The sequence below is a fragment of the Solanum stenotomum genome, chromosome 9, assembly GCF_019186545.1.
Source record: "Solanum stenotomum isolate F172 chromosome 9, ASM1918654v1, whole genome shotgun sequence".
NCBI classification, from domain to species: domain Eukaryota; kingdom Viridiplantae; phylum Streptophyta; class Magnoliopsida; order Solanales; family Solanaceae; genus Solanum; species Solanum stenotomum.
In genome coordinates, this window is record NC_064290.1 from 52958591 (window position 1) to 52983213 (window position 24623).

The window sequence follows — 24623 nt, forward strand, 5'->3', positions numbered from 1 at the left end:
TAGCCATTTTTATCAAGGAATATCAGTAACATAACTTTGTTCGGGATGAATTTATAATAGGATTTATTGTGGCTCCTAAAATACACACATTGGTTATAACATGTTCATGTTTAAAGTTAAATCCAATAAAAAATAGTTGTATGCAAATAAAATCACTTTTATTCAATAATTGTATATTTACTCAAAAGGTATATCCTAAATATATGGGTATGTATTCCTGTGTATTTTTAGTTAAATGTATTTTAGTTTTTACCTTCATTGATTTTTTAATTAACGTTTTTTCTAAGTTTTATTCAATCATTATTATGACATATCAATACCACATCTTTTGAGACAATAAGAGAATGGAGTATTTAAACTGATAAGAATATGATCGGGTATGTCTTTAAATAAGTAATTATTAGTTCTAATGTTAATAATGGAAAGTTGCTTATTGTATGGACGTAAATAAGGATAGTGGGTTATATTTAGAGTCAATTCCTTATTTAGTTTATTGTAGTTAAGATGTATTAGTGTATAAATAGAAAAATAAAAAATGTATACAAAAATACAGCGAAAAAAAGATATAAAATGTAGTCATTTATTGTAAATAACATACTTATAGCTATTGAACTTCAAATAACTCTATAAATATAGTCATTTTTGTAAGTTGCTCTTATTTATAGGGAGTGAAATAAGAGTAAGACCAAAAAAGTTAAAAATTTGGTGGGNTGGTTGAGTTTTAGGCTGACTTGTCTTGGTGGGTTAAGACGAGTGCCATCACATCCATTTTTGGGTCGTGACAATTACATAGTAGGAAATCGAATCATTACCAATAAAAAAAAATTGTAATTTAGATTACTTGGGACCTCTCTGCACGGATAAACATTGTTCCTCCTTTTTTTTCTTTTTTAGTTGGGGTTAGGGTAGAGGAAGGAGAAATGATATAGGGAATTATAAGATGGAGTATCGAACTGTCACCAATAAGGTAAAATGTTCATATAGCCAACCAAATGGTAGCTCTTACTTGGGATTATCCTAACATGATCATCTAATAGTTACAGAGAATGAACTGATTCAGATGATTTAATTTCTCAATCGTTTTAACTCAATTCTAACAAATGAAAATCGAAAAGATTGAAGTTATTTGATTAAATACGAAATTTAAAAGAAATTGTGATATATTAGCCCAATAAATTTGAATAAGGTCCATGAAAATAAATTTTAGATTGGGCCTTGAGTTGCAAATTGGCCCATTGGGTTTTAACAAATTTAACATATATGTGGCTCATTTAAAAGGAGGAGCTCCCTAGTCTGAGTTCTTACGTTCGTAAAACTCGAATATGATCGAGATTTCAAATTAATATTAGAGCAATTTTATTCATCTTACTATATTTCATGATGACATTAAATTAAGAACTAAGTTTTGATCATTCATATTATTATTTTCTATCAAGTATTCGTGAACTGCTTTGAAGTTCGACTAATCAGAATCCATAATGAAAAGTCCCACTTTAAAGAAACTCACAATCAACTAGTTAATAAGTTAAAAGACGTTGAATCACTTCTCACGAAACCAAAATCCAATAAAAAACCTTTCTTGAAATGATATAGTTTACCCTAAGACACATCTTTGAAATTTTATTTTATTTTCTTATCACTAAACAAGTTACCCCCTTAAACAAGAATTAAATAAATGATAGTGGATTCAAAATTTAAATTTAAGACTAATAAAATTATGAGTCCAAATCTAATATTTACCAAATTTTAGTCATACCTTTTATAATAAATATTTTTTATATTAATATTCAATATCCTATATAACAATATTTTATAGTTACAATTAAATATTCAGACAAATAATAATATTATAAAAAAAATTGTTTTATATTATAATCCATATAAAAAATTATGAATTCAAACACGGTCAAAAAGATTATGTCCACCAAGTGACCCAATGTGATAATTTCAACTTGCATTTTTTTTTTCCACATGTTTAGTACAACATCAATTTTGCTATGGACTTTACTTTGTTGGGTCAGCATCATCTCTGCACAACAAAAATTGCCACGTAAACATCATGTGACATTGAATAGAGACCGTTTGGAATATTTTTTCTATTTTAATTTATACGATATAATTTAATTGATTATATTATTTATATAGAATATCTTTTTAGATCTCTTTTAACTTGCTTTGTTTTGAAAGAGTACTGCAATTTAATCAATTAGCAAGATTGGAATTAAAATGATAAAAATTGACACAATATGCGAATTACAAATTTTTTAATTTCAATTTATATAAAAAAAAATTCATAAAATTAAAGAAATAAATTTCAATTCTTTTCGATAAATTGAAAATCACATATTTCTAAGATATATGACTAAGATAAGCAAACGTCATTATTTAAACACTTTTGACTAGTTTTTATCTTGGATAATGCATTATGATTTAGGGTGTGTTTGATATGAATGATATATTTTTGATATTTTTTTAATTTTAATTTTTTATATAGTATATTTATTAAAAATAAAGTTTTTTTCTATTATAAATTAATACAAAAAATTATGTTATAAAATATAATTTTTTAACTTCATTTTTATTAAATCAACAAATCATGAAAACAGGTGAGGAACATATTTCATTAGTTGGGAAGCTTCTATGTGAAATATGTGTCTGTTGGTATAGCCATGGAATATTTTTCAATGAGATTTTGTAATAGTATAAAGATTATAAGATTAAATAATATATTCTATATATCTTTAGTTTTGAATTATAACATTTACAAAGCTCTAAAAAAAAATTATATCAAGTTAAAATCAGACAAATGAGAGGAAGTAATTAATTGTCAACACTAGATGACTTGACATGATCAAACAATCCAAATAATAATTGAAAAAGGAGAAAAAAATAATCAAATTAGGTGACAAAATAATAAAAAGATAGACCTTATTCTTTTCATCTGTCACTTAATATGAAAGGGACATTCTAATTATAAGACATTACGTATTAGACTCGCTTTTCTTGTGCTCTAATTTCTACTCACCACTATTTTATTTTATATTGTAATTATTTTAATTTATCTAAAAATAATAATTATTATTTTTTCTCTATTTAGAAACTTTTATATTTAAATTCATAAAGGATATCATGGATATGTTTAAGGTAGTCATGGAGAATCCAAAATAGAAAAGAGAAAGTAGCAATAATAAATAATATAATAATTAAAATTAAAGGTATAATAAAAAAATTAAATAATAAACTATTAGGAGAGTAATAAAAATAATTGTGAGAATCGAACTAGACAATGCTCGATTACTTACTAACTTTTTAACCTAATTATCGATCTCCAAATTTTTATATCTAAGGTTATGTTCTCGATCCAATCACCTCTCGACAATACTTCTTTGGCTTATCTCTACCTCTCCTTCTACCTACTATAGTCAACCTCTCACACTTCCTTATCAAAATTTTTGTGCATCTCCGCTTCACCATACAAATCATCTCAATCTCACCAATCACCATCACAGAGGTCACTTCCACATTATCTCATATATCTTCGCTCTTAGTACTATATCAATCATAATATGATCACATATTTATCTCAACATCCTCATTTCTGCTACTTTCATCTTTTGGACGTGCAAATTCTTGACCGGCCAACACTCAGATACATACATATCTGGTCTAACTGACCACCACTTCATAAAACTTACATGAAGATTTGATTAAAAAATATATTCTTATCACACATGATATCATATTCAAGCCTCAATTTCAACCATCCCACTTCAACACGTTGCGTATATTATTTAAACTTAACCTCAAATTTTCTAAATAATAAATTATTAGGTTGGCATTTCTTTATCATACACATGCAAATCATCTCAGACATGCTTCTTGTTATGATCATGATATTGATAGATATAAAGATTCTTCCTTTACCCTACTATTTTATCAAACAACTATTCTTATAAATACAACTAATATTTTTTGTTTTTTAAAATAAATGTAAAGTCATGTCAATCTCATGCACATTCTTGGAAGTTTTGGACTTATATGCATTATTATTATTTTTGTAAGGATCTAAAGAGTCTTTCATTATTTCACGGCAATCAAATTACATTTTACTCCCTCCAGCCTTTTTTACTTGACACGTTGACAAAAATAAGATTATTTTAAATATTTATCATTTTATAATATAAAAGAATATGTTATATATACTCTTTCTGTCTCAGTTTATATGGTATCATTTGAAATTTGAGAGTTCAATTGTTTAATTTTGATCCTTAATTTAGGTATAGAAGTTTTAAGCTTTTTGAAATAAAATTTACATGTTGAGTACTACGTAAAAGTACTATAGATTATAATAATTGATAATCCAATATATTTAAAAGATGTGTGAAAAAAATTCAGTAAAAAAAAGACTTGTTTGAATGTAAAAATCTGAAAGGACATGCCATATAAATTGAGATATGACATAAAAAAAATTCAGTAAAAAAAAAAGACTATCTTATATTTTGAATTAATCTTGTTGAAAATTCTAATTCCGATCCTTAAAAAGTACATGTCTTTTGTGTTGCATATATATTTCAAGTTTGTAGGGCACAATTAGGGGAATTTACATATCTTGGACAAAAACGTAGCTCTGATATTGTATTACAGATGTTGAATCCTCTTTAGCTTTCTTTGTTTATTTTTTCATTATATTTTAAATTTTCTGAGTGAAAATTCTGACCTCGTTCCTAAAAAATGTACGTGTCTTTTTGTATATATATAGTCCAAGCTTGCAGGGCACAACTAGGGGAATTTACATCTTGGACAAAAATAATAGTGGTGGGTGGTGTTGTTATTATATATATCCAACTGGGGAAGGTTGAGTTTAGTTCCCAATTTAAAGGGTGTAGGGTATAAGATTATGACTTGTGTTTTATATATATATGAAATATCACTATAGCAGCCATTGTCCCATTCCTACCTATACCTAAAAAAAAAAAATCAGCATTTTTTGTTTTGTATTTTAGTTGAAGTTCTATCACTTTCCTAATCATAACATCTTAAAACTTAAAAGATAAGACTTAAATGAAAATGGAAATAAAAGGTAAAAATAACGTTTATTGATTACATTTCGGTTCTATTTTTTAAATGTATTTATTATATAGTGAAGTTTTAATTTTTACAGGTTAAACTCTAGGTCATTGTCTTTTAGAGATAGAGCTTAATAATAGAAACAAAATGTAGAAATAACATTTAATTTATCGATCACTTTTTTACTCTATTTTTATAAAAAAAAATCACACAATTATATATAAAATTTTAATTATTGCAGGTTAAACTCTAGGTAATTATCTCTTAAAGATAGAGTCTAATAAAAAAATGGAAACAAAATGTGAAACAATGTCGATTAGTCACATTTTAGTTGTCTTTTAAAAGATAACTATTATTATATGGAGTTTCAAATTTTAGAGGTGAAATTCAGGACATGATTTTGAAAGATTTGAACCAAAAACATAAATAACAAGGAAACAATGTAAACGTCTATTAGAGAAGAGTCAAAATAAAAATAAAATCATGTGATAATCGAAACACCATAATCAATTTACTAAGATAAATTATTTAAAAAATACTAATAAACGATGATAAAACTATGATAATAGAATTGATATCATTGTCAATACCAGCACCCTAGGCAAGACGCCATTACACTACCTTCTATCATTTTACTCTAATATGTGTCTTTCACCCGTGGCGTAGTTATATGGTTGTCAGGATGTTCAATTCGTCGTAAAAATATTGTATATACAAGTAAAATGATACACAATAATGATTAAATAATATATTTTGGATATTCTTAACACAACAAGTTATTGGACTTGGCGTAGTTACATGGTTCTCAGGCTGTTCAATTCGTCGAAAAAATATCGTATATACAAGTAAAATGATACACAATAATGATTAACTAATATATTTTAGATATCCTTTAACACAACAAGTTATTATAGTCCATTGGTTTTAGATGCTTGGAATGAGGTAGTACTCGTGTGTTTGAATCTCACTTGTTCTACTTTTAGAAAAAAGTTATTGTTATGCAATTTATGGATACCTTTGTGAGATTTCTGACTCCACCATTATCATTTATACTCTTCTATCTAAAATCATATCCTCAATTAAGACAATGTCATATCATATATATCTTATCACCCTTCATCAATTAATCAAAATACGCGTAAACTAACCCAAACATTATATTATACCAAAAGAAAATCTTCCACTCATTAATGATTCCTTTTATTTTAATAATAGTTTTGTTGATTTTATTAGATCATCAAAGAGATCAAATAGGTGTAATGGCTAAAGGCACATGTGCACTCAGATTCTAATACATTTGTAACTTCCAGAGGATTTTCGTATTTGGACTCTTTTTTTTGTTTTGCCTAGTCATATTCATAGCATAAAAATATATTATTATTTTTTATAGAATCAATCTTTAACTAATCACATTCACATACATAAGCAATGTAAATTATTTGAATACGTTTCTAATATGAAAGTGAAAGTTAGTTCTAAGCAGGATCTAAAGACGTTTAACTTCAGCTAATATAAAAATTAAGTTCAATTGTTAAAAGTAAAATTCCTTTTAGTTTGATCTTCTCTTCTCTTTTAAGTTAGGTTCTTAAAACATGAAATCAAATTTTTTGAATATCTTGAGAAAAATGAGACTTCTTTGGGAATATTGTGTTATCTTTTTAGTGTTACATAATGTCATTTTCATTCTTAATACAAATTTTCTTCTAATTTATGATAGAAAAAATCTTTATTTCTAATAATACGTTATCTTTTTATTGTTACATAATGTCATTTTCATTCCGACTAATTTTATGAATTTTCAACTACACAACTCTTAATTTGGAATTTATATAGTTCACATTGACTTAATTAGTGAACTCCAAAATTGAAAAGAAATTCCAACTTTACTTCGAACTTGTGGACACTATTGATGTACTTTAGGGGTTGTTTGGTTATTACATAAGAGGTAACAATATCATGATATACGAAATTATTTTATATGAAATTAACTCTGTCAGAAATATATGTTAACGAATATCCTTGTCAAGTCGGGGTTAGGTTTTTTTAAAAAAAAATTAAAACTAATTAGAATAATTTTTGGCGTTAAACGACTATAGAAAAGTATTTTCATTTTCATGAAAAAATAAATAAAAATATCTTACTATGATATAAATTATTCAAAACTGAATAATCATTCGATCAATAAATTCTAAATCCTCTAATGAATTTTCCTAGCATAAATTTAAATTAATCGAATCAGTAATAGCTAGACACCTTGTAGGATAATTTCTTAGCACCTTTGATAAGCAAACAAGTTGTTTGCAGTTTTAGCCTTTTTTTTCTTTTTTCTTTTTTTATTTTTAACAGCCTGTTTTATTTCTTTCTCCAAGAGATTTTCTTTAAACATAAAAAAACAGTACTAAGGATCTTTATGTCTCATTGTCCCCACAAATCCAAATTTTACAAAAAAGTTCATTATACATACCAACTATTTTTCATATTTCAAAATCATCTCTCTCATTTTTATTAAAAAAAAATGTCTAATTTTCAAATTCTCTCTAAGTATAGAACCAAGATTCTATCTTTATTCTTCAATATCATCTTCCTTGTTATAATTTCTTGTCTTACATTTCATTTCTACTCTTCAAATTCCAATTTTTATCCAAACAACACTTTCACAATTCTCCAAAAAAACAGTTTCTTGAAAAGCAAAGATATTGGTTGTAAAGGTATTGAAAAATTTGTTACTAGAGATGAAAAGTGCACTTATGTTAAATCCCATGAAGGGTGTAAACCTAATGGATATATTTTTTATCTACAACTTTTTTATTGCACTTTTAGCCCAATTCTTGGATATATTTTACTAGCACTATGGTTAATTTTACTTTTTTATTTATTAGGTGATACTGCTAGTACTTATTTTTGTTCTTCACTTGATGGATTATCAAAAAGTTTGAAACTTTCACCTATAATTGCTGGTGTTACACTTCTTTCACTTGGTAATGGTGCACCTGATTTTTTCTCTAGTATTGTTTCTTTTATGAATGATGGTACAAATGATATTGGACTCAATAGTATAATTGGTGGTGCTTTCTTTGTATCAAGTGTAGTTGCTGGGATTACAAGTATATCAATTAGTCAACATGGAAGGAAAATCAAGAAGTCGAGTTTTATAGGGAATGTCATGTTCTTAATTCTCTGTGTTGTTTGCCTTCTTGTTGTGATCATCATTGGGAAGATTCACTTGTGGGGTAGTTTAGGTTTCTTTTTCTTGTATCTTGTTTATGTTTGCTTCATATTCACCTCGGAAATGCATGTTCGACAAGAAGAGATTGAGACAGATGATGATGATTCATTTGATTTGCCAATGGTTTGTGACATGAAAAAAGGTCAAGAATTGTCATGTGAATTGAAGGTGCCTTTGTTGGTGGATAAAGGTCATGAGGTTCAAAGTGCAAAATTTTGTGTGTTGAGAAAAGTTGGGTATGTTCTTGAATTACCACTTGACTTGCCAAGAAAGTTGACAATTCCAAATGTTTCACAAGAGAAATGGTCAAAATCATTTGGGATTGTGTCAATCACTTTAGCTCCTTTGTTATTGGTTCTCATTTGGGATTTCTTTGGGCCTAAATCAAGCATTTGGGCCTATGGAATTAGTGGTGTTCTTGGGCTTTGTTGTGGGATTCTTGTGTTTTTCACAAGTGATGGGCTTCATCCACCAAAAAAGTTCATCTTTTTGTGGCTTGGGCTTGGTTTCTTAATGAGCATTACTTGGACTTACATCTTGGCTGAAGAACTTATTTCTTTGTTGGTCTCAATGGGCCTAATCTTTGGGATAAGCCCATCAATTTTGGGCCTAACTGTTCTTGCTTGGGGTAACTCATTAGGAGACTTGGTAGCTAATGTAACACTTGCCAAAACTGGTGGGCCTATAGGAGCCCAAGTGGCTTTATGTGGATGCTATGCTGGGCCTATATTCAACACCTTAGTGGGCTTGGGCTCATCACTTATTTTCACAACTTGGAAAGCATTTCCTTCAAGTTATATTGTGCCAATAGATTCAACTATTTATGAGACCATTGGGTTTTTACTATTGGGCCTACTTTGGGCCTTGGTAATCTTGCCCAAAAGAGACATGAGGCTTGATAAGTTCTTTGGAGTTGGGCTTTTAGCTATATACTCATGTTTCTTGTTCTTAAAACTTGCTAGAGCTTTGGGCTTCATTGAATTTCAAGTTTCCCCATAGAGACCTCGTGAATAAGGAAGCATGTCGACTCTGAAAGGAAGCTCTCGAGAGGAAAAGAGAAGAAAATAACCAATGATATCATCCTAAGCCGATTGCTTCTCTCAAGATAGTAGTGAGGAGGGTAGGTTGAAGCACTTTGTAGTAAAGTAGAATCAAAGATCTCTACTTAGATGTAAATTTGTATTTATGTATTTAACCTAAGTATATATAATGGTGATGTATTATCTTGCATATCAACCAACAGCCTATTCGGAAATCTCCTGATTTATGATTCTTCTTTTTTTAACTTCCTAACCAAATCATTGATTATTACGTCTTTCCTCGTCTTTGGGTACCATGAAATTATGTCTCGAAGTCTCACATGTGGAATTTGAAATTATGGGACTATTTATCAATTAAAGTAACTAAAGAAGTGGATATTTATGTAATTTACTTTATTGTAAAAGTAATAAGACCTTGGGCCTTGAACACATTAGCAGTAAATGGGCTCAGTTTGATGTTCTTATGTAAGCCCAAATGTACACCAATACTGGCATACTGGGCCAAAAGTTTGTTTGAACTATGAAGCTAGATCCGAATCACATATGTTGATTGAGAATTGCTCGGGAATTCATTGATAATGAATTTGTTGAGGCAAAGTTATGAGCAAGGTATTGTAGTTACTTTAAATATAATGTTTGTTTCAATTGTCATTTAATTTTATTGTATTGTAGTATTATCATATGCATTTTATGTAACGATGAAAATGTCATTTTTACGTTAGTGATTAGGATATCATCACCTAGTAAAGCGCAATGTACGTAATTATTAATTTGATGTAGTCATATCATTATCTTTGTTTCCTCATCTTGACCTTACTTATTATTAAATAATCCTATAATTAAACGATACAATTCATTTAAACATTGTACTTAACAATACACTACAATATATTCTGAAATAATGTGTATTAATCATCCAAACAAGTTGTTATACCTCTCATAAAAGGATAAAAGAATACTTATCGACCTGGGCTTGTTCTTGGTTATGGTTATAAAATCAAATCGAACCGCAATCCGAACAAAATCGATTAAAAAAACAGATATTTGGTTTGATTTGGTTAAGTTTGATTTTAAATTTTGAAAGATGTTAAGATCTCTAGAATATTGAATCAGCTTTATGCTATTGACAATGAGTTTTTTAAGTTTTTGAAACTTAGTACATTGAATGAATCACTTTGTTCGTGTAATAGCTTTTTTGTGAATTATTCATGTACTAGGTGTTTGTGTCTATCAAGATACGTATTTATGCAACAAACTTATTACTTTCGAAACGAAAAAATAGAACAAAACCGACAATAACCAAACCGACGGTTATTTTTTTTATCTAGTTTGGTTTTAGAAATTTAAAATCGATAATTGATTTGAATTTAATTTTAACTAATAACCGATCTAAACCGAACCACGAACACCCCTTATCGCTTCACCAAGAACTTAGTTATCTTTGTCCAATTTTTTGCTAAAAGGGATCAAAATTCAAAATGTCAAAAAAAAAAAAAAAAAAAAAAAACAATAAGTATAAAGGGAATAAAATTGGGATTTAATTCCCACTATTTGTATGACTCATGTCCTTTTTTACATAGCTGTTTGTTCAATACGATAATAGAAAGGACAAATTTAAATTACTTCAAAAAAAGGGTAAATCAAAAACTCCCAAAAAAAAATAAAAACTTTCTATAACTAGAAAACAAACTAATTAATCCACAAAATGACACTAGCTTTGACCTGACAAGTTTCTTTTTTTTAACTTTTGTTCCTTTCTTCTTATAAAATTTTTGAATAAAAAAAATCAATCATGAATAAGTTTCAGCTAATTTTCGTTATAAATTATAAAGTTAAGGGCAGATTCCATATATTTAATTGGATAATTCAAGTAAAGTTGGTTAGTAGTGGAGTGTTGATATATCTTTACATTACTGTCTACATAATTCATAACATTTTTTAAAGTAAAGTTTACCTATGATGTCTTCTCACGATTCACATATTCAGTTGGAGAAGTTTTATAAGTACTTGACTTTTTGGAGTTATTAGACCTAATCCTCTTATTAAAAGATGAATTAAGAGAACTATTTTTTTCCACATCATTTCTTAATGTTCAACATGATCTTAAAAAGTTAATCATTCATAATTTTATAGGTGGGGAGCTATTACCTTATATAGCATTAAAAAGGCTACTTCTAACAAAAATGAGAATAATTCCTAATGTTTCCGTTGGAATAACTATATATGTACATTTTTTATTCACTTATGATCTGGTTCGATCAACTCAATTATAATAATGAAAGATGTGGCCTTGTCAAAATCTTGCAAAAAACCACAATACAAACACTTATTTTCCATTCATTCTATCTAATAAAAAAAAATATTTTTTTTTCAAAATATTTATTATTGTATTAAATATCATGGTCTAAAAATAGATGGATCTAGTAATTATTATATGGGACCAAATATAATGAGGTGTCTAAAATATTAGACCAAGACTAGATACACATAACACCAAGATAGCAGCTCTTAAACTGTACCTGTGACAAATAATAACATCAGCCATTAATGTTTTTTTTGTTATTTTTTTCATCTCAATACTCATTTATAAAATAAAAATAAATAAAAATGACATCTCATTAAATGCAATATAAAGCATTTTATTCTTTTTCTAATTTTGTGCTACATATAGATATTAATTTTTAGAAGTTGTCCTTGATTGTGGGGTGTGATATAAGTCTTTTTATATGATCTTAAATAATTAATTTTAAAAAAATCGTAAAATCGTTCATTCTCAATTAGTCAACTTGATCAATATTGTAAGATCAACTTATTTAAAGAGGATATTTAAGGGATTTTGGTTGGCCCCTATTTTTCAACTACTATAGTTGGCGTCGATTAATTTTGCGATATGGATGGTTACGAAGAAGAAGTTTAGGCCATGTGAAAGCAAAAGGACTCTTAACTTGTCCCACATCAATTACGTGATAAGAATTTAATCTCTTTCTATCGTCTTAAACCGTCTCTATCTTATAAGCTAGTTTTTATATTAGAAAATATTGTTTTTCAATAGTGTATGTCTCATGACAGAATTAATAAAATTGATTGTATTAATATGCCCAGAGGATTAAGTTATATATACCAACATTTTTTTTCTTAAGGAAAATAAATCCTTGTTCATAATTAATCTCTTCTACTTTAAAAATATAATAAAATCGATTACTATTGCAATTAGGACGTCACTTGAGTAATACTCAAAATGGAAAGTTAATGTGTCCCCCCTTGAGAACTCTTTTATACCTACTAAAAAAAAATATTGACAATCATATCTAAGCATATATAGTCTCCATCTAGGTGTGTAGTTAAAAGGGTCAAGATCACTTTATTCTTGATTAGTATTTTAGTTTTGTATATAGTTATACAATGATATTGTATAGGTGTGAATACAATATATTTTACTATTATTATTATGCATATAAATAAAATGTATTTATATTATCGTATTTCATAATTAAGTAAAACCTCACTATTTTTTTCCGGATATGAACACAAATAGTCTATATAACTAAGCATACATAGTTTCCACTGAAATGTGTCGTGGAATTACTGAAATGATTAAAATTTCTCAATCTTTTATTAGCAATTTCAAATTTTTATACATAGTTTCTATATGAATTTATCGGGCCAAAAATTATTTCAAATACCAGATGATTGAAGGTTTAACCAATTAAATACCTAACCATAGTCATTAGTCAAGATTTTTTATGTTTCATTTGGAAAGAGAAATATTAAGTCAATATTGCAACTACTCATAACGACTAAACTTGCAAAGGTTGAACAATTAAATAAAAGTGGGCAAAGTCTCATGGCAGAATTAATTAATAAAATATTTTTAAAATGTTTTGAAGAAGTAGTTCTATATATATATATATATATATATATATATATAATTAAGTCAATTATTTCAATTTGATAAAAATAATTTTATGACTTTACTATTATAATGGATAAATAAATGATAGTACATGTTCTACACACACTTACCCATGAAAGGGCATGTTCTATACACACTTTGTAACTAATTTAGTATTTCTAGGGCTCTTTCTGTCTAATTCTATAAGACCAAGATTTATGAATTTGATATTTATATCAAGACAATAAATACTGAATACAATTAAGTATTTCTCTTATACTTGGTTAGTTACATCTGATTTTAGGATTTATTTCTTGCAATATGTGTTGATGTCACTTACCCTATAATTCTAATTTAATATTCAATCAAAATTTAATTTATGAAGCGAGAATTCTCTAAGATCATATAAAGAAAAAAAAATATTTTTTTAATCCACGTGACACATTTAATACCTCTCATGCACTTGGGATTAGCTTATGGTGCATGGACAAAATAACATGAAGCTCCAAATATTTGGAGACCAACTTTTTAGCTCGATATCATGTTAAGAAAATGAATTTTGAATCTAACTTTGAAAGCTAACTCATGAAATGAGAATCTATTATAGTTATGTGTTTGGGAAAATTTAGTTATTTTGAGTCAAATCCTATATTTATATTAATTCTTTCATCTAATATGTATAAACAATCTGAAATCTAATAAACAATATAATCCAGAATTCAAAAATTAAAAAATCCTGAATCTGTCCTAATGAGGATTGCAAATGGTTATTGTTCCTTAAAAGACACGATATAGGCTTTAAAGAGGATTTTCATGAAGGATTGTGGGATAGCCCTCTACTCGGACTTGAGATTCTTTCCCTGACTGGCAGGCTGTCTTAAATAAAAGGAATGCACATAAAAACAAGACAGCTTAAGCTTCACTGAAAGAAGAAAAGTTTTATCTTTCTAACTATGCGGAAAGGAAATAATAATTAGACTCATATAGCAGTTTTGGGCATCGGCATCTATCTGGTAGAATATTAAAATCATCAAGTTTCCAACAATGAAAATTAATTACTGGAGAGAACTTGCACAAAAAATTGGCAATACAATCAAATGACATTTGACCATAAATTTTGAATCATATTTTGAAAATACAACTTTAAATATTTGTTTGACCATAGATTCTGAATCTGAAAATCTGTCTTTAAAGAAAATCATGTTTCAAAATCTAGTCAAGACCAGTTTTGGGGGAAAAAATTCATTTTCACTCACAAAATTCAATTATTATTTTTTTGAATAAAATGCATATCCAAACACACTAGTATTTATGTTTCTTGATTCTTGAAGTACTCTTAAAATCAAATCAGCAAACATTTATGTATATCTCTGAATTTGAACAACATAAAAGTTGTTACAATTTCAAAATTTAACCTAACATTGCCCTTCTTGAATGCAAGAATTAACCACAACTACCACCCTATATATCATCTTTAATAGCCTTTATAACATTACTACCAAAACTGCCTCATAAATACACATGACAAAAGAACAGCTGTAAAAATTAATTGGAAAATAACTTAAAAATTTAGTATAGTATACCAAAAATCCACTAAGCATGACATTGATAAAAGAATTGTTCATCTATACTATACTAATTCACTATTGAAAATCCATCAATTTGATACACAATATGCTAAATGTTTTGTGTATTGAGATACTATTCCAAAAATAAAGTTGAAAACTTTAAAAGACTAGAGATTTGATGAATAAGAAGAGTGCACAACTTTGTTTTGTCTTCCCATAAGCCAAAAAAGTGTTCTTCTTGCAAAAGATGGTGTCTTTGGTTGAAATTCCAATCTATTGGAACATTGATTTTCTTCATCACATCCTTCATTGTTTTCCCATGTACCAAGATCAATCTCTGAGACTGTCCTCCTACAACCATTCTTGGTCGCGGCAGAGGCAGAGCCCGCGACTGGAATGTTCTGGTTGGCTGGAAACCGGAATGAAAATGCCCTTCTTGGATTAGTACTCTCATCTTTTCCCCCCCTTAACCAAATCTTGGATATTGAAAAGCTCTCTGTTTTGCATTTCCCTTGTTCAAGAATCTTGTTTTCATTGTTGCTATTCAATGGTTTTTCAGCAAATTTGAATCCCTCAAATCCATTGAATTCCCTTCTTGAATCACATCCACCACATTCAGACATTGCTTGTCTATGATTTAGCTTCTTGATTGCTTGCTTTTTTGATGGTGTGTTCCTTATAGGGACATGTAAAGCTGTGGTCTCATCTAATACATAAGCAAATGATCCCATTGAAAAACACCTTCTTATATCAATATTATTGCTACTTCCTTCTTGATCATCACCACTACCTACATGATGTTGTTCTTGTGGATCCACATTCTTGAATTTCCCGAGCTTGACTTGTACAACTTTTTCAACAATCTCTCCTTCTTTTGGTTGGATTTCATCACAAGATTTCGCGACAACAACAATATCAGAAACACTAATGTTGTCATCAAAAAGTGAACTACTCAAACTCAATCTTGAAATTGAATTGCTCCTCCTCAATGACCCAACCAATTCATGACTATTAGGAACAATAGTGTTGCTGTTTTCTCTTGAACTTCCACTATCAGACTCGAGAACAAATACAACAGGGGAACAAGTATGGTTGTTATGTGATGGTGAAGAGAAATCAGGCAATAAACTAGCTCTACACAGAGGGCAAGTTGAATGTGACAAAAGCCAAGTATCAATACACTCCATATGAAAAGCATGACTACATTTTGGCAACCATCTAAGTTTGTCATCAGACTCAAATTCACACAAACAAACAGCACAATCAAAGGGATCTTTGACACCAATAATGGACTTGTAATTAAACACAGGAAGTGTGTCAATGAAAGATTGATCCACACCAGCATCATGAAGGTTAAAAAGCTGTTGCAATTGACCTTGTAAGGCTGTCACATTATCTAAATCATCTGGATCTCTATTTGATGGCCTTAATAGACATCTAACAGCTAAGTGAAGCAAACCAGATATAAAAAAGATAATAGCAAGAATAATGATTACTAGAAGTATACTTGGACTAACCTTGTTATTCAAATTGAAAAGACCACCACCATCACTAGAATCATGAGTAGAAAATGGGGGTGGAGGTGGTTGAAGGAGGGATAATTGCTGATTCATGTTTTCGAGACAAACTCACCAAGATTCAAAAAAAAATTCTTTGGATGAACCAAAGTTTCAATCTTTATGAAGTTTTGATGAATTCTAACAAGACCCCATTTGATATCTTCAAGAAAACTACAAGAAAAACTCACCAAGATTCAATTTTTTTGACTTTATGACAGTAGGAAATAAAGAACATCAATGGAAACAGACTCAAAAGATTGATGAAATGTGAAAGAACAAAACTTTCATGAATTTTAACTCAGAAAGATTCAAACTTTTTTATTTGTGACAGAAAATGAACAAACAGACTCAAACTTTTTGATTTGTGACAACAGAAAATGAACAAAAGATTCAGTCTTTCAAGTGTTTTTCATGTAAAAGATGACAACTTTCATGAATTTCAACAACAACCCAATTCATGTTTTCAAGAAAACAACAAGAAAAACTCACCAAGATTCAATTTTTTTGACAAGACAGAGTGAAAAAGGTTGAGTCTTTGAGAGGTTTTAAGTGAAGAAAATGTGAAAGAATTGTTGGAGAGAAAGAGATTTAAGCAAATGGGATTTGTAATAAATGAAATTTAATGAAATTTACTAGAAAAAGGAACCTGCAAGGTCAAATTTACCAAAAGGAAAATTTGGGAAGTGCCAGTTGAGAAGAGTAAATGATATGCCTACAAAGGGATTTATTATTTTATTAAAAATAAAATAAAATTAAAAAGCACATTTTTATAATATATGTATATGTTCACTTTTTTTTACCTATATTATCATCAATTATTTATCAAAACATATCTCAACTATTAATTATTCCTTTGTTTATCCTATTAGATAGAAAACTCACAAAAACGTGATACTTTCATATGTGTTTTTGATAATTGTTGAAAGAAAATAATTAAAAATTGTTTAAGGAATTAAATTCTTTTATCAGAAACATTATTGTTGATGATCTAAGTTTTGATCTGTAAGATTTTATTTTATTTTTATTTTATGAATAAATGACAACCATTTCTCTTTCATGATTCATGAGATTGACAAAATATTTTAAAATAAAAATTTTGAAAAAAATAAAAAATAAAAGGAGATTAGGGGCAGGTGATTTCTTTATGATCTTTCACCAAATGCAAGGCTTCTTTTGGTTGACTTTGGAGTAAACAATAGCAGCAAAACCAATGTACATTTAAGTCTCACAATTAGCAATAATTAAGAAATAAATAAAGGAAACTGTTTCCATACTTTTCTGTGTTCACTTTTATTTGTCACGTTTATAAACTTTGATTGATAGTACTCTCTCCATATCAAATTAATTGAATTTGAAACATTTTTCATTTTTCAAATTAACTTAATTGTTCAATTTTCAAGACTATTTTTAGAATGTTCTTCCAATTTTACCCTTCATTAGTTAGTATTGGAATTAGTTATTAATTAATGTTTAGTTATTTTAATAATAAATTTCACAATAATTAATAAGGGTAAAAATGGAAAGTTATGCCTAATTTATGTCTTAAATCTTCTTTTCTTAAAAGATGTGAAACACCTCAACAATTCAATTAATATAAAATGGAGGGAGTATATGTTTTTACATCATATTAACATGAGAAAGATTGCAACTTATAATAATTTTCTTATAATTTTCAAACATTTGAATTTCAATTTAAAATATTAAATTAATCTAAATAAATTTAATTCCAAAATTAATCAAATTAACTCTTGTAGTCAAAATTAATATTTCAATTTAAAATATTAATCAAATTTTCATTGTGAATCCAAATGGTCCTTTTTCCCACTTTGTTTCTTGAATTTAATTTGGTCTAGATCACTATTTAGTGCTATTCAATCGCATGATAAAAAAATGCTTTATTTTTAAAGTGAAAAACCATTTAATATGAATTAAAATTAGTCGAAATCCTTAATAAATATCGAATATTACAAAGTAAATAACAATAAAAAGATATTGAATGGTGTTATATTGTTTTATTTTTTCATGATTTTGTCTCACTAACTTTTTACCACTTTTGCTTACATTCTGTTTTCAGAGCTTCTATTCTACTTCTATTTTTGATTCCATCAAAGTCACTTTGGGAGTAAAGACAACAAAAAAGCAAGAAAACAAAATCAGATAGTCAAACAATCTTGTTCCCATGTGGAACTACGATTTTTTTTATAAAAGAAAAAACTAAAATAAATTATTTAAGAAAAATATATTTTTGATTTCTCGATTATTAATTAGTGTATTATGATTTTGATCTTTATAATTTATAACTTAAAATAATTAAAGTTTAATCAATTAAAATATGTGTTATTAATCGGCTTTATGTAGAAAATATATTATATTACTTTAAGATATTATTTTAAAAAATAAAACTGTGTGACGTCTTTCTTTATGCTTTCCTCATATGAATACTCTTACATTGTCTTTTTATTCAATATTTGTCATGCTAACGATAGAAAGTTTAGAGGATGAAAATGAACTTTGTTTCGGAATTTTCAAATGTCGTAACTTTTTTATTTTTGGCAAGATGCTCCCTCAAATATAGTTATAGATTTTAAAGTTGAAATTTGAAATTTTGAATTCGTAAAATTGTATTTGGATATGTATTTTATTTGAAAAAAAATTAAAATTTTATGAATAACAGTGCCAAAAATTCAAAAATGGGTTGGAGCCAAGTTTTTAAAAATATTTGAAGATCAAATTCTTAAAATATGACCAATTTCATGGTCACACAAATATTTAAAAATAAATTTTAAAAATCTAATCTTAAAATATATGGTCAACTACTAATTAAATGTATTTAATTAGATATCCAAAAATTCAAAAATGGGTTGGAGCCAAGTTTTTAAAAACATTTGAATATCAGATTCTTAAAATATGACCAATTTCATGGTCACACAATATTTAAAAATAAATTTTCAAAATCTAATCTTAAAATCTATGGTCAACTACTAATTAAATGTATTTAATTAGATATCCAAAAATTCAAAAACGGGTTGGAGCCAAGTTTTTAAAAGTATTTAAAGAACAGATTTTCAAAATCTTTTTAATTTCATGATCAAATAAATATTTAAAAATAAAATTTTAAAATATAATCCTAAAATCCATGATTAAATACCAACAAATATATATCAGTATTTAATTTGATATTACAGGGACTAATATTAAAATTTACATATAACCAAGGCACCAAAAAGGTGTTAACCCTTTATTTTATAAGTATTTTTTCTTGTTTTATTTTTTATTTAGGATAAGAAATTGAAAGAAGTGGTAGTCAATGCGGGCATCAATGGACCCCAATAGTCTTGGAAGTAATTAAATACTCTCTCTGTCCTTATTTAGTTGTCCATATTTCCTCTTTTAGTTGTTCCTATTTAGTTATTCATTTTGACAAATCAAGAAAGGACAACAAATTTTTTTCATATTATACCCTTATTTAAATAAAGTTGTCATAAATAAAGTAAATAAACTTATGAACTTTCCAACATTGATTAGTTATCTTGAGTTAATTTATTTTGAAATTATAAATTGTACTATAAAGATAAAATTGTAACTTCACTATCCTAATCATTGTTGCATTAATTTGTGTGTCATTTCTAAAGTGGACAACTAAATAGGAACGGAGGGAGTACTAACTAATAATCTCAAAAAGTATTATATTTTTGTTTATATATTAAAAAAACAGTTTAGACTAATGTGTCTCCATTTTCACCTTTGTTCATGACTTTTTATTAGAACAACAATAATATATATATATATATTAGCTTACATATATATTCACAAAAAACTTTTTTTCTGAACTTTTTGTGCCGTTTGAAGTGCAGTTAGCTATGGAATTAAATTAATTAGCTTACATATAACACGGATCTTTTACTTCTATGTTCCCTAATTTATAGTATTGTTAGTGCTTATCAAATTTTTAATGATAAAAAATGAACTTATAATTGGTGCAATTATTGATTGCATCACTAATCTATATAGTAAGTACTATTGTATTCATAAAACTAAATTTATTCGAAAGAATCTCTTCAACTTTAATTAGAGATCTCGAGTTTAAAAAAATTATGTTAACAATATTGTGTCCAGAAATAGGTCATGCAATACGTACGTCAATTCGAATTTACTCGAGTCTTAATGGAATATGGGAAGTGTCAAGGTTGACACATCTCCAATGATACTTTTATTATGAGGAATATTCATTATGAATTAACAAGCTCACGACTCAAACAAAACTCTTGCACTGTTGCACATTAAGATTATTAAATATTTTTTTAAAAAATAACATGCAACAAACTTAAAAGACAGATAATATATACATGAGTGGAGTCATCTTAGGCAAAAAGTGATCCAATACACATTTTTCGTTGAAAAAATATGTGATGTACGGAGATTAAATATTAGCTATTATATCATGTGTATTTACTATTTAATTTTGTATATTTTTTGCTAAATTTCTAATTTCAACACTAAATTATATATCGATAGAAAATAGTAGCTTTATACTAAACACATTATTACATACTCTATTAACTATAGTACAACGTAGTACGTAATGCACATTGTTTTATAGGAAAAATGAAATCACATAAAGTACATAAAAAATTGATGATGGCAGCAAGAAGTTGCCAAAAACTTTTTTGTAAAAAAATACTATAAATAATATAGTTAAAACATTCATGAGAATGACCAATTTTAAAGTCAAAAAAGACAGCAAAAAATAAGGATGAGTTTGCTCAAGGTAGAAAATATTTTAAAACAATGACATTGAGATTGATAATTTATTTATTTTGTTAATTATTTCTTTTTGGGATTCAATGATCTTGAAAAAGATATAGTATTAATTATTTAACTAATCGAAAAGACATTTTTTTGACAATGTCAAAGGGAAAATAGCGTTTTTGGTCGTGTAATATATATGACTCAACATATTTAAGTTGGGATGTGAATTATGATTATTTACGAGCAAAAGAATTCAAAGTAAGTATATATTTTAAGTAACTAAAGGTTAAATATGTTTATCTATATATCAAAAAAATTATAATCAAAATCTATATATAACTCAGATACCAAAATGTTACTCCCTTCGTCCCAAAAAAAATTGTTATGTTAATTGGCCAACATAGAATGTGAAGGTATAATTGAGCCCCTCTAGTACCTTCATTAGAGTATTAGGTTTGAGCCTCTGGGAATAAAAAAAAAATATGTCGAAAGCATCGTTCCCAAAAATGAATTTTGCAATGCATGAAGCAAAATTAAGTCTAGCTTCAATGTAGATATCGAACACCAGGTGGAAAATCAGTTTATTTTTTTGTCATATTTCACTTTTCATAAGACAAACTACATGAACTTTGACCGACGTTTTAATATTTTTTTTTATCATATTGATATGGAAGTACAATATAATACTTTTCATATGATTTTTGAATATTAATTTTAAAATATTAAATTAATTTAACTTAATTTAATTTTTTTAAAATTAATCAAATTGACTAAGGATACGGAACAAATTCTAACTCAATTAATTTTCTTGCTTTTTGTGTGTAACCTCAATTTTCGTAGCCCTCGATTTTGATTATCCAAATTTTGCACCTAATCCAAGATTAGACCAACTTTACTCTAAAATGTAAAGGCTATTATTATGTTAATTAATGAGCATTTATTGTTTTTGTGACAAAAGAAACTTTATATTTAAAGTAATGTTAGCTGGTTATCCCAAAAATATATAGTTAGAATTAATTAATCCTATTTTCATATAAATTTATGCTTGAAGAATTCTCAATTAATTTCACACGCTTTCCCTTTTGGTACGTCGAAAATATTGTGACACTGTTATATTGAGAAACTATTTAATCTATAGTTTCATAATTGGTCATCCATTATATGACAAAAAGAAACATAAAATATTTTAGTAGCTTATGCATATTTAGTTTATAAGTTAAACATGTTTATTATTATTTTTACAATTTGATGTCCAATCAAATAATAAAAATAACAACTCAGATTATGAGTGATATTATTATTTGAGCGGTTCTAGCCTATTTAGTAATGTGGCTCTGATATCATTTGTAACAATTTAATATACTAATAATATTTGCATTGAATCAAAACTCATACGATTTTAAAAATGTCACTAAACTTAAAGCTTATTTTCATATATATTCAATATCTCTACCGTATTTTACCGGTATGGGAATCTCCTAAGCCACAAGAAGCACCTTGTACGATCAAAGGTGATGGCGGAGTCGTAAGTATTTTTTTCATTTATAATAAGAAGTCTTAAGTTCAAGCTTAAGGTATGAAGTTATTTTTGATAAGGAATGTATTACCCCCTGAAATAAAACTTTTCGACATGAATCTAAATTAGTCAGACTTCAAAGAAGTATTGATCACTAGATGAAAAGCGGAAAAAAATTACTTGTAACGACGGTACATCATATTACCTTAAATATTTAGCTTTATAATTATTGTTACCAACATTTTTCTGCAGTACTTTTACTAGTTGAATTAATGTTTGCAATGAATCAATGATCAAACATACCAATAAATAGAGTAAATTCTCACTCGTACTCCATGCTTACATTAAATTAAATAATTTGACCTTAGTAAGTACTAAAAATTGAAACTAAAATATATAATTTACTTGATCGTGATTAAAATGATAAATGTGTATTTTAAAGACTCATACAAATTAAATTAATTTAACATAAACTTTAAGATTATTAAAAAATGAGAATTTCTAACATTTTGAATGGAGTCGGTCACAAATTTGTAATAAGTTCATCAAAAATAGTATGATCGAGTTAAGTTTCAATAGATTTTCAATCAAAATTTGTTATAAATCCATCGAAAATACTACGATCGAGCTAAATTTTAATAGATTTCTTTATCAAACGTCCGTTGGGGGTGGGGTAGCTTGAAATAAGGTGTTATTGAATGTTTGCTATAATTGTGGCATGTGATGAACCCTAACTATGGTCCTAGTGGCTCCATCAAAATTTATTATAGTTTACAGCTAGCTTCAATTCAATCTAATTAATTTTCTACAAAGGTACAATATATATCTTGAAATTAATTTTGGTGGACCTTGATTTATTTAATAGTGATAACTCAATCAACAACAACGAATCTATTGTAATCTCACAAGTGAGGAATAAAAATGGTGTGTATATGTTATTTATAATCCTAGCTATTTTATGCAAATATAAATACTATGTCAAATGAACCCTCGGCTCAAGTAAAACACAATAAAATTAGTATGAAAAGCTAGAAAATATAGTAATAAAAAAAATCATATAAAAATTTATGGAGACAAAAAAAATATAGCAACAAGCCAATAACATATAATACGATAATCAAAGCAAATAGTGATCATTCATGAATCCACCTTATCTATTTGAAAATAAATACATATAAGAAGGCTTTAAAGAGGTGAATTATAATGAAAGAAGAATGTCACATTACATGCATGTTCATCAAATATTTTTCAACTTTGATTCAAATTATTAGTTTTTCTCCTGAATTATTGACAATATTAAAATATTCTTATTTGACTAATTAAATTTTAAAACACAACCGAATTTGCAATATGACATAGCAAGTGGATCAAACTCTTGTAGTAACATGGGCTTACTAAACGATCGAAAAAAGTGTTGAAAACACCCTTAAACTTGACGAGAATTTAGAGGTGTATTATTTCACTCATATTGCAAGATCGGGGGCATATTTAAGTTCAGTTAGTCAACTAAAAGATAATTTTAAGGCTATCATTTGTCACTAGTTCAAAATGAAACTAAAAATTTGCACAAAGTTTAAAAATATTTTCAAATATACTTCTCTCTAAATGAATTGAAATGAAATAAGAAGATAAAAGAAAATTTAGGAGAGCTCAATATTGGTATAGATATATTTCGCCACTATTCATTATTTTCTTTATCTATCTAAATTATATATATGCATATTTTTTTTCACAAGTTTCACACTTTAAATACTATCCGTTATTTTCTTTACTTAAAAGAACATTTTGAATCAACTCCAAAACATTATAAAAAATATATTTTTATATATCATTATATATATGGTACTCAGATTTTAGATTTTCTAATCTTACTAGGATGGTGTACGGGCTCAATATTTATTCATAAATTTATTTTTAAGTGGTATTAATTTTAATATTAAATCATCTCATTAAGTGTAAAAAAAAACTTGATAGATATTATTAATATTGATAAAAGCGATATTGAC

General features: G+C 27.3%; 3 protein-coding genes across 5 annotated transcripts in view; 1 reads left to right on the top strand and 2 right to left on the bottom strand.

Annotated features, from left to right (window-relative positions):
* The window catches only part of LOC125876066 (defensin-like protein), a 235779-nt gene that overhangs the window by 8371 nt on the left and 202785 nt on the right, over window positions 1-24623 (bottom strand). The window contains exon 1 of one of the 3 annotated variants that reach the window (XM_049557177.1): window positions 16868-16874. The exons of the other annotated variants lie outside the window; for them this stretch is intronic. The gene's annotated coding sequence lies outside the window, so the exon portion shown is untranslated. Of the gene's footprint in view, window positions 1-16867; window positions 16875-24623 lie in introns of those variants that run through there. 3 annotated transcript variants of the gene reach the window in all.
* On the top strand, window positions 7547-9502 carry LOC125876045 (cation/calcium exchanger 1-like). Its single transcript, XM_049557146.1, has one exon. It carries the CDS (start codon window positions 7583-7585, stop codon window positions 9290-9292), a length of 1710 nt encoding a protein of 569 aa, XP_049413103.1. The 5' UTR covers window positions 7547-7582; the 3' UTR covers window positions 9293-9502.
* LOC125876050 (RING-H2 finger protein ATL13-like) lies at window positions 14771-16860 on the bottom strand. The gene has a single exon (XM_049557155.1). The coding sequence runs from the start codon at window positions 16404-16406 to the stop codon at window positions 14961-14963; it is 1446 nt and encodes a 481-aa protein (XP_049413112.1). The 5' UTR covers window positions 16407-16860; the 3' UTR covers window positions 14771-14960.

Coding starts and splice junctions, on each gene's coding strand:
- LOC125876045 (XM_049557146.1), top strand. CDS start 7,583: ATGTCTAATTTTCAAATTCTCTCTAAGTATAGAACCAAGATTCTATCT.
- LOC125876050 (XM_049557155.1), bottom strand. CDS start 16,406: ATGAATCAGCAATTATCCCTCCTTCAACCACCTCCACCCCCATTTTCT.